We start from the raw sequence: 11,231 nt of genomic DNA on the forward strand, positions 1-11,231 counted from the left end.
TGGGCAGGTGGGACCATCCCAGGTGGGAAGGCGAAGGAAAGGAAGATTGGGTGATCTCCCCTCTGTAAGGTGACAGACAGAGCTCGAAGGCAGTGAGGTGCCGGGCGGAGGCTCTGCCCTCGCACTGGGCAGTGTCAGGGCATTAGGGTTGGTTTGTTCCCTCTTTGTTTGTTTTCTTTCTTTTTCTTGGTTCTCTCTCACCCCAGTTGCGTTGCGCCGGGAGACGCCGTGCACCTCGGGATGAGCTCACTTGCTTAGCACGTGGCATCTTCCAGGAGATTTGGTTTGTTGGGTGTTTCTCTGCTTGGCCTTCCAACCATCGGTTTTGAGCATTGGAGCTGCAGGTGAGATGTTTGGAAAAGTCTCTGCTGGCCTGAAAGGGCCCTCTTGCAGCTGTGCTGGGCCATGACATTCCTGATCCCACAGCTTGGCTTCCTGACAGCTGCCCCGATGCTGTCCTGCTCACGGGAGAGTGACACTCGTGGCACATGCCTGGTTTTTGTCTGCAGGAGCATGGAGGAGGCTGGAGGCCATTCTTAGCCAGCACAGTGCATTGTGTTCTAGATGGATCCTGAGTCCCTGCAGTGCCGAGAGCGGGAGCAAGGGCTCCTCGAGCTGGCAGCATGCAGTGGGTGCTGCGATGGCAGACCCGCTCTGGGCACTGCAGGGCAGGGCAACACATCCCTGACACCAGCGCTGGGGCAGGAAGTGCCCCATGCCCCTGCCAGCTACTCAGTTCGTTCCAGAGACAGGCCAGCACTTCTCTCTGGAGTAGTGGTGTTGCTTTTCACTGCACCAAAATCTCTGCTTAAAGGAGAGCTCTCAGAAAGAAACATCCGAGAGGCAGCAACATTAGCAAAGCCGAGTGCTGCAAAGAAAACACCCTTGGAAGTTGGTTCCCTCTGGGTTTAGCCTTTGCTCCTCTCCTCTGTGTTGTGGCTCAGCCGTAGCAAACCCACGGATCTCCTGCAGCTTGGGAGCATCCACACAGATGCCTTCGAGAAGCACGGTGGTTGCCCCTTGCTCCCTGACGGTGCCTGCTTCGGGGGGCTGGGGTAGCCTTTACCAGCATTCATCACTCAGCAAAGCCATGCAATAGGTCAGGACAGGAATGAAGACAGTTCTCATTCGGTTTCTGCGTATAAATAGCACTGTGAATCTGAGATCCCTCCCCAGGACCCTCCCGGCATGCTGGGGCATTTCGGGAAGCAGGGCACAATGTCTCCTGCACTTCCAGGGGGGTTCGTGCTCGGTGGAATCAAGCGCCTGGTCCTTCCCTGCCGGGGCGGCGAGGCAGCCTGTTTGCTCTTTCAGTTTTGTTTTACCTCATTTTTTTTGATTTGATACTTGAAGAAGCGTCAGTGATGGACATTGTACAGTGGTGCCCTGGACTGGAGAGTGGATGCACTTTATCGTCACTTGTGTACGGACAGGGGGTCCCGTCCCACCTCTGCCGAGCCCCAGCAAGGTGTCCTTGGTGGCAGCAGAGCCAGCGTGGGCTGGTTCTTCCAAAACCCTTTCTAGGATGTTAGGGAGCAATCTCTGTGTTTTAGTGTGGGTTTTCACATCCTGTAGAAACTTGAAGTCATGTTCTGCTGTCAGTTGACCCAGTGAAAAATTCGGCTGGAATTGTGCTAGGCAGACTTTGGTTTGCCTGCGCTGTGCTAGCGGGAGATAGGAGAGGTTGGGCAGCTCCTGCCTCCCTCCCGTGCAGCTCCACTGTTCCAATGGGTTACTCTACTGGAATCTGGAGTCACTGCAGCCCTGGCAGGCTGCAGCATCCCCGCTGGATCTGCTCCAGCATCGCTTCAGGGCTGCTAATGGAGCAAATTGAAAGTCACCCCCAGTAAAGTGACACTAATGTAAAATCTGGAGTAGTTCCACTACTGTCTATGTGAAAATGAAGTCCCCCTCCAGTGGTGGCACCGGGTTGCTGACAGCAGGATGTGCTTTCTGGGCTTACGATGATGCTTTTGAAACAACTTGCAGAGAAACGGAGCGGTGAGAGGTAGCAGTGTGGTGTGGCCGTGGAGATCTGCTCTTGGCTCCTGGGAGCTGGGACGCAAGATGCGGTCACAGGCTGTTTTGCTTATCTGTGAAACCATCAGCATTCTTTTTTCCTTTTTCTTTATGAATTCTGTTCAAGATAATCATTAAAAAAAAAGGGGGGGAAAAGGACTAGGGGCTGGAGCATGGCATTTGCTCCTGAGTTAGAAAGCAGTGTTAAGCAAACATGAAAGGCAATGGGCATGAAGGCTGGCAGATCTCAGACCGGCAGGTCTGATCGAACCGCAGCCACTGCAGAGCCGGCTCTGATCCCAGCCCCAGGCAAGCCGAGGAAATCCCCAGGGATGCCCAGAGCAGCCCCCAGGCTGCTCAGTCGGGAGCCTGTGGGGCTGAAGGGGATTTCCTCCGGCTCTGCCCTGGTATCAAAGAGATCCAGGCTCCAGCTTGCTACCGTTGGGACTCTGGCAGAGCAGCTCCAGTGGGATTTCCCACATGAGACGTGCTAAAATGAAACCCAAGCCACGGGGTCCCTGCAGCAGCTGATCTCACTGATACCCACCCAGGGGAGCACAGCCCTCCTGCGCCCTTCATGGCTTTGCTTGCACAGCACCACGTTGGCTTCCTCTCATCCTCGCTTCAGACTGATGTACAAGTTCGTGTGTATCCGCTCTCCCTTGGATCGGGGCGCTGTCACACGGTCCTGCTCCATGGTACTCCCACCTCGTGCTGAGCCAGCTGGCCACGGAGTGGCCCGGCCATTGCCGGCCATGCCAACTCTGTGGCCCTTCCATTGAAAGTCCATTCCCTATTATTTTGTGTTTGCTTTTTTTTTTTCCCCTCTTTTCTTTTAACGTCATAGGAAACCTGTAGTTGGGATTGTTACTATTGGAAACCGATCACATGTTCCATCCAGGTATTTTCATCTCTCTGGCGTGACGCAAAAATAAAAGCCTGAGAGAGAGATATAACCGAACATAGAAGTAGAGTTAGGCTTGTTGTCTGAGTTTTGAGGCATATAGTATAATGGGAGAAGGAAAAAAATTAAAATAAAAGAAAATTAAATAATGATGTTGCACAACTTGTAGAAAACAAAGAAGGGAAAGGGTTAATGTATTAAATGTGCTAAATTACATTAAGAACTTAATTTTATTAAAGTATTATTACTTAAGAAATTTGGTATCTGCTCCTGGTTTGTGTCTGTTCACACTTGAGGAAGGGCCGGGAGCAGTGGTTGGGAACAAGGCCCTGCTGGGCTGAGTTCCAGGGCAGTGGGGCTGGACCTCCCTCTGCCATCCCTCCTGGACCTCCCACCAGTCCCAGGCTTTTGGCAGCACTTCTTGGGGTTCATTAAAGCACTTGTGAGATGATAAGCCTCCTGAGGAAGCTGCTTCTCCCAGTCCTGGTGCTAGCGGGTCCCATCTCCATGGGCGACCCTGTGCCACATTTTGCCCTTCCCACTTCTTCATGCCAGCAGAAAACATCTAAAAACTGGAAAGGCTGGAACAAAACTGAGTTGCCGAGCCCAAAAGTGTCTCCATGAGTCTAAATGAACTCATCATCCCATGTGTCCATGCCAGTGCCAAGCTGATGGCACATCCAATGGCAGTGAGCCCCAAGGAGCGCTTGGCTCAGCCCTGTTCCTTTGTGGAGCCCTTTGGAGCAGCACCCGTACCCCGCACGCCCACCTCTCCAGCCAGTGGGGCTGACATCACCTCTTGGCACCGTGTTTTGGTGTGGGCAGATGGTGTGGGAGGAGGTGGTGCTTGGCAGCTCCAACTGGTCTGCAAGTTGCCAGGGCTTTGCCAGCTGAGGTGGGCATGGGGGTAGAGCCCAGTCCATGGGGCAATGGTCACCATTCACCTGGGGACAGCCCCCAGCTGTGGTCAGACCCAGGGTATGGGAGAGGATGGGGCTGGCCAGCTCAGGGACTAGGCTGCCTCTGGAGGGGGCAGGGCCGTGGCGTAGGGACACAGTGCCAAGGGCTGGAGCCAAGGTTAAGGTGCTGCCAGGGATAGGGTGGCTGCACTGTGGGTGGATAAAAAGGGGCACCCATACGGTGCATCCTCAGCTGCCCCTGTGCCAGCAGCAGGATCCAACCTGTTCTAATCCTGAATTTCAAGCTCTCCCCTCTGGCCTCCCAGTAGGACATCCTCCTGCCCAGGCTACATTCACACCTTCCTCCCAATCCTCCTCCTCCTCCTCACCCTTCATTGCCTGTGGATGCTGCCCAGCTGCCCCATGTGAGGCTGGCACTGCTCCTGCCTCAAGGAAAGACCTGACAGAGAGAGAAAATGCCTCAACAGCAGCTTTATTTGGGGATTTTGCCTCAAATTCTGTTTCATCAACAAATTGTGCCCCAAGGGGAGACCCTGGCCCAGATCCTACTGGCACAGCCAAGTGAGATGCAGTGACTGCGGGCAGCTGTGAAAAGAAAGAGATTCCCCCAAAACCCCACACTGCGACAGGGGCCACGCTCCCAGCACTGGGTCAATGGGGCAGGCTTTCCCACCTGCACCCCTCTGGATTGACACCTGCCAATCACCCCTGCCAGCAGCACTGGGCTCAGCACAGTCTGTCCCAGCATCCTGGGTGATGTCCACCCTGGGGAGTGGCTGCTGTCCCCCAGGCAGGGGACAAGGCCACTGCCATCCCACCGATGCAGCAGACACTCCATGCAGTGGCGGCCTGTCCCCAGGCTGGGCCATGCAGCCACCAGCCACGATGGCCAAACACTCGAGCAGGGAAGGGCCAAGCCATGCCAGGGGGTCCTCACAGCTGGAGCCGAGGGGTCCCCAGTGCTGACACCGGCTCCCACACGGGAAGCTGCGCAGAGGGACCACGTGCCCACCCTCAGCACCTCACCCCTGCCCTCAACCCTCAGCCCCCCAAATCCCCGGTCCCCCCTTTTCCCCTCCTTGGGGCTTCCCAAAGGCCAAGGCCCCCCAGCCCCTGCTCCCATCTCTTTCCATGGAAGAATCACAGCTTTTCTCTTTGCTGGGGTCATGCTGCGGGGGGGGGGGTCACAACACAAAAACAGTGTCACCCCTACCCCCACCCTGGATGGCCCCAGCAGCACCCAGAGGCACTCCCAGCTCTTGGTGCCGCAGGGACAGGGCTGGGCACAACCATCTGCATCACTGCTGGTTTCACCAGGCAGGAGAAGGCTGCACCCAGTGTCCCCCTCCCCACCCACCCCACGGGGCTGCACACAGGGCGTCACCAAACAGGGACTCACCATGTTCGGGCTTGTTCAGTGCCACCCAGTCACCCAGTGACTGTGCCTGCAGGGCTAAAGGGAGCAGGGACACAGGGGATGGCATGTCCCCGACCTTGGGGAGAGAGGGGAGACACCCTGATGCTTTGCCTCCCCCCCGTTTTTGCTGGTCCTACATAAACACAGGCGAAGCAGCATATGGGCAGTGTGATGGTGCACACAAAAGCAGCCACCAGCCTGCACTGCCCAGGGAGCTGCAGCGGGCAGAGGTAGAGGGTGAGACATATGATGCCACCGTGTGCTGGGTGGTGGGGGGTCAAGGTGGGGGGCTCAGATGTTCTGGCAGCAGGGCGCTTGCCGACCCTCCTGCTGCGTGGGCAGCACCCGGATGGGCTCGATGGTGGTGGAGGGGCCGAACTCTGACTCCGGCTGCCCAGTGATCTGCCTCTGGGACACGATGCGGTAGATCTCTGCCAGCAGAGAGAGAAGTGAAAAATCAATTCTTTAGGTAGGTATTTCAGTGGGGGATCTGCTCCTTCCACAAACACAGAGCTCCAGGGGTGCAAATGCCCACCTCTCGCCCTCCAGGGGAGCAGGATTGCAACCCAGTACCCACCCAGGGGGTGTCCTGGGAGAACACAATGTCCAAAGCCATCTCTATTCCTGTCCCTCCCTTTCCTGGTTGCCCCTTACCCGAGAGGATGTTGTGGAAAGCAGTCTCCACATTGGTGGAGTCCAGAGCAGATGTCTCAAGGAAGGACAGCCCATTCTTCTCTGCAAGAACAGTGAGCTCAGGTGGGTGTCATGAACTCCAGCCAGATGGGATGGGGCTGGACAGGGTGGGGGAAGATACCTGCGAAGCCCCTGGCCTCATCGGTGGGCACAGCCCGCAGGTGCCGCAGGTCGCTCTTGTTGCCCACCAGCATGATGACAATGTTGGCGTCAGCGTGGTCCTGCAGCTCCTTCAGCCAGCGCTCCGCGTTCTCGTACGTCAGGTACTTGGCGATGTCATAGACGAGCAGAGCTCCCACGGCCCCCCGGTAGTACCTGGGGGACAGTGAGGGGACAGGGTCACAGCAGGGCCCCAGGCAAGGGCCCCAGGTTGGGAGCAAGGAAACTCACGCTGAGGTGATGGCACGGTACCGCTCCTGCCCAGCCGTGTCCCAGATCTGAGCCTTCACTGTCTTGTTGTCCACCTGGATGCTCCTTGTGGCAAACTCCACCCCGATGGTACTCTTGCTCTCCAGGTTGAACTCATTGCGGGTGAAGCGTGAGAGCAGGTTGCTCTTCCCCACCCCAGAGTCCCCTATGAGCACAACTGGGGGGCACAAATACAGTGTCAGCTCCCCCAGCCACCCAGGAAAGCTGCCCATCCCACAGCCTGGCAGGGATGGGAGTGTCCCCATCTGCCCTCCCCATCTCCTTCTCACCCAGGAGAAGCTGACAGGTGAGGGGTAAAGCAGAGCAGGACCAGCTGCCTCCACTCCTCCCGGCAGCATCACTGCTGCCTATAAATACCCCTTGAGAAAATCCCTGCCGTCACTGGGAAGTTGCCAGGAGTTTCTTTCCCTGGGGATGGGAAAGCACCATATGCACTGATGTACCCAAAATGGGCAGAAAACCAGGGGCAGGACCTGTGTGGGGAGAGCCAGGCCAGAGGCCAGGCAGAGCTGGGGCTCCTCTTGCCAACCCTGTGTGCCCTCCAGCCCTGAGGACAGCATCCTCCTCCTCCTCCTCCACTGCTGCTGGTCCAGCCCAGGAGCTGGGAAGTCCCTGGGTGTGGGTTAAATGCATTTTCTGCCTGTCCCAGATTTGGTTGGTTCCTGTAAAACCTGGTGAAACAGGCTCTGGGGAGCTTTATCACACACCTCCCCAGTCAAGTTTGTTGAGTTTATGACTCAACAGCTTTTTGGGTTTATTTTTTAAATTGTTTTTAATTCCCCCGCTGCCGACCCTGTTCATTCCCCAGGTGTACTCAGACACTTCACTTTGCCCACCTGTGGGACATGTCTCCACAGCAGGGCTGAGGTCACAGCCATCCAGTGACCATGGTGGGGAGGACTCAGGAACAGCAGCACCAGCAAGGGGCCACTGGGACACCACACACTGCAGGAGCTACAGCAAGGCACAGCTACACTCACTCAAGGCTCAGCAGCCACCATCCTGCAAGGATGTTGCTCCATGTCCTGGATAACCCCTTCCCACCAGCTCCAGCCCGTAGACATGGCTCCCTTGCATGGTGCAGAGCCTCCAACAGTGCAGCCACCCCGTCGACAAAACCCTCAGTGTAGGGCAGCCAGCAAACAGCCTGGCTCCAGGAAGCCCAGCAGGATGTGGAACAGCTCCCTAGGATCACTGAGGGGAACTGGAAGGCACCAGAGCATCGCCGGCAATTGCTGTGTCAGGACAGCCAGCGAATGAGGGAAGGGCAGCTCCTCCACAGCATCACAGGGTGGTTTGGGTGGATGGGACCGTAAAGCCCATCTTGTTCCACCACCTGGTTCCACTCTCCCAGGTTGCTGCAAGCCCCATCCAACCTGGCCTTGAACACTTCCAGGTATGGGACAGTCACAGCTTCTCTGGGCAACCTGTGTCAGGGTCTCCCCACCCTCACAGCCAAGAATTCCTTCCCAATAGCCCATCTATCCCTGCCCTCTGGCAGTGGGAAGCCATTCCCTGTGTCCTGTCACTCCAGGCCCTTGTCCAAAGTCCCTCTCCAGCTCTCCTGAAGCCCATTTAGGCACTGGTCTAAGGAGCCTTTTCTTCTACAGGCTGAATATCCCCAGCTCTCCCAGCCTGGCTCCAGCCCTTGAAACATCTCTGTGGCCTCCTCGACTTGTTCCAGGAGCTCCACATCCTTCCTGTGGTGGGGGGCCCCCGAGCTGGAGGCAGCTTTGCAGGGGAGTCTCACCAGAGTGGAGCAGACGGGCAGAACCCCCCTGCTTTGCCCAGCTGCTGGGGAGGCTTCTCAGCTGCTGCCCACTACACAGAGCTCTGAGAGGACCATAACAGCCTGGACAAGATGGTAGGAAATGCAGGCCAGTGGCGAGCCAGGTTCATTACCACTTTCTGAGCCTCGAAGTTTTGATATGAGCTCGGTTGTTTACCAGCAACAGGAAATTGCTGCTTCCCCAGCTCAACTGCCACAATCCCCATCCTGGCAGTGCCTGCTCCATGGCAGGCTCCAGAGGGCTTTGGACCACACCAGGGATGCAGGGTGGGTGGTGCAGGGTCCTGCAGCCTGTGCGGGTGATGAGCCCCATGTCCCTGAGCTTCAATGGCTTGAGGAGCTGGAGCAGCATCCCCCACCCCAGGTACAAAAGCATTTGGCACATTCTGTCCTCACTGCCTCTGAACACATCTTGCAAGCACTGGTGAACATCCTCGGCACACCACGCCTCACTGCAGGGAGGGAATCAGCCTAGAGCTCCACACAGGGCCCCAAGGAAGGGTCCCAGAAGCAGCCATGCCCAGAGCTGTTCCTCAGCCACAGAGCCCCTCCAGCAGTACCAGGGCCTTGCACAGCTGGAATGTGCATTGTGCTTTGCAACAACTGATGCTCCCATTTCAGTGGAGCTTGGGATAAAGCTGCTTCCAGCTGTGACAATCTCCCTTTCTCCGGGGAGAGGCTGGGCTCGCAGAGCTGTTGGACCTGGCAGCACTAGCCCAGCTCCATGCCCCTGGACGCTGCATCCCCCTTCGACTTTGCTCCTGCTTTGGGAGGGATGAGCTGCCCTTGCATTGAAAACTGAGTTCTCCTATTTTTCAAGAACTCCAGAGACCACCATGAGACCCAGGAGGGGAATGAAGAGGCTATGGTGAGCTGCTCCCAGCCCTGGCTCCTGTAGGATGACAGGAGATGCATAGACACAGGAGGACCATGTGCTGAAGCCCTCTCAGAGCCACGCTGCTGGCACAGCATGGGGCAGGAAGCGCAGAACAAAGCAGCTGGGCATCGTACTTGAGGCACTGCTCAGCATCAGAGTTTCCCCCACACCAGGTCCCAGACTAACTTCAGAGAGGAGGATTTTCCTGGGCAGTGGCCAGGGAAGGTGTGCAAGGAGCCAGGGGCTACCAGCATGTTGCTGGCTGGAATTACATCGTGTCGGTGGCTAGAATTACTCGGGGCCCTTCGGGCAGGCTGACTCACAGCCGCCCACTGGTGAGCTCACACCCTGGATTTTATGGCTCAGGAGGCTGTGGCATTGCCAAGATGTCCCTTTGCTTCCCCAGCACCTGCTTTGGCCACAGCAGACCGCAGGGGAGCCTGGCATGCGCAGGGATGTGGGCGCTTCATGGGGATGCGGGGCTCCCACAGCCAGAAACGCCAACGCCGGGTCCTCAAGGGCCTGTCCCTGTCCCCCCCTCGCCCCGTGCACAGCAGTGAGCTCATACACGACCAGCACCAGGAAGGACATGCCCGGATCCCTGGATCCTTCCCCTCCACCGCAGCCGGGGAGCAGCACGGCTTTCTCTCCTGGGGTTGATTCCTCAGCTCCCAGATGTGCTCCCACGGGTGCTCAGGGGCCGACACGGCACCCACAGAGCCCCACAGACCAGCCTTCCCCACCAGCCCCGGGAGCAGCACCCTGCCCTGGCCACAGCCACCCCTCCCCGGACGCCGTGCGCTCAGGCCAGGGCTCCAGCCTCCTCCCGCAGCAGTAAAGAGCTGCTGTAAGGAGCACCGGACCCCAAACCATCAGACCAGCTCCAGCAAACCCCCCGACCATGGCAGCGTCTCAACCCCAGCACCACCAGTATCCACCCTCCTTCCCAGCACAGTGGAACACCACAACAAGCCCCCCCCCCCCGTCCCGTCCCGCCCGGAGAAGTGGGAACTGGCTGTTACATCCCAGTACAAGCCCCAGCCTCCAGTCCCATCCCGAGCCAGCCCTGACGGCAGCGGGCTGAGACCGGGCACAGCTCATTGCAGGCACGGCCAGCGTGGCCGGGCAGCAGACCCACCTTTGAAGAGATAATCGTACTCATCATCCTTGCCCCGCATCTCGCCCAGCACCACAGCCCCACTCCCACTGGGCCAACTGGGATTTCCGGGCCTTATCCAGCCCTGGCAGGGGCTGTCCCCCGCCACCCATTGGTGGCCACAGCCTTTCCTGCTCCACACCCATTGGCGGCCGGGGCTGCCCGTCAGCACTCAGGTGTGCTCACCTAGGCCAGGTAAGGGGGGCAGGGATGCTGCATGGCGGCAGGGACAGGCCACTGCCTGTGTGTGCTCCTGGGGAGGACAGTGACGGCCACGCGCTGCACGCAGAACCGTGGAGCTGGGCTGGCACGTCTGGCGTGGTGCAAAGGGAAAGCGAGTGAAAACACAGAGAATCCAGCAGGAATTCTCGCGTTTCCGAGGGGTTTCAGATAACTGGCAGAGGCTGCGTCATCATTTGAACGGATAAAGTTCAAACAGGGCACGTAAACTGGGAAAGGCTGCATGGGGAGGGGCACAGCGGGAGCATGGCTTTAGGGTGGGAGTGGGCACAGAGGGAACATGGCATCAGGGTGGGAGGGGGCAGAGGGGAGCCATGGCATCCTGCTGGGCTGCTTTGGAGGCCACGATCTTCAGCACATCATGAAGGTGGGGACCCAGGGCGTTGACCACAAACACGCAGGAATTCCAGCTCAGTAAACCTGCATTTCACAAGTCCTTTAATGATTGCGTCACACCCGTGCTGGACACAGAGCTGCTCCCGGCCCCACGGCACTGGGCCCCGCGCCGAGCCCTGTTCTGCCATGCAGACAGCAGGCACCTTTGCTTGGTCTGGCTGTCACACTTGCCCCATGTCTAAGGATGGGACAGATGTCTAGGGATGAGACAGCCAAGGGCTGAGTGCTGCCACTTCACTCCTGAGGGCTTGGCTCAACTCCAGAGCAGTCCCTGGTGGGACAGACACCTGTTGGTCAGCCACATCCTCAGCACATGGCACAGGATGGCCCTACAGGAGCAACCCCAGGGGCAGAGGCAATCAGAGAGCTCCCGTTGCTGGCATGATCCTGC

The 11,231-nt window shown here is 57.9% G+C and overlaps 1 protein-coding gene across 1 annotated transcript; it reads right to left on the reverse strand.

Annotated features, from left to right (window-relative positions):
- Positions 1-5,551: 5,551 nt before the first annotated feature.
- Positions 5,552-10,226, reverse strand: LOC309583128 (ras-related protein Rab-11A-like; the record flags this gene model as incomplete). The annotated part of the gene is made up of 5 exons (XM_082298672.1): positions 5,552-5,691; positions 5,915-5,995; positions 6,075-6,268; positions 6,344-6,539; positions 10,187-10,226. 5 exons carry the CDS (start codon positions 10,224-10,226, stop codon positions 5,552-5,554), a joined length of 651 nt encoding a protein of 216 aa, XP_082154798.1.
- Between the last annotated feature and the right edge of the window lie 1,005 nt (positions 10,227-11,231).

Source organism: Coloeus monedula, assembly GCF_965178545.1.
Source record: "Coloeus monedula genome assembly, chromosome: 29".
In the NCBI taxonomy this organism is placed as follows: domain Eukaryota; kingdom Metazoa; phylum Chordata; class Aves; order Passeriformes; family Corvidae; genus Coloeus; species Coloeus monedula.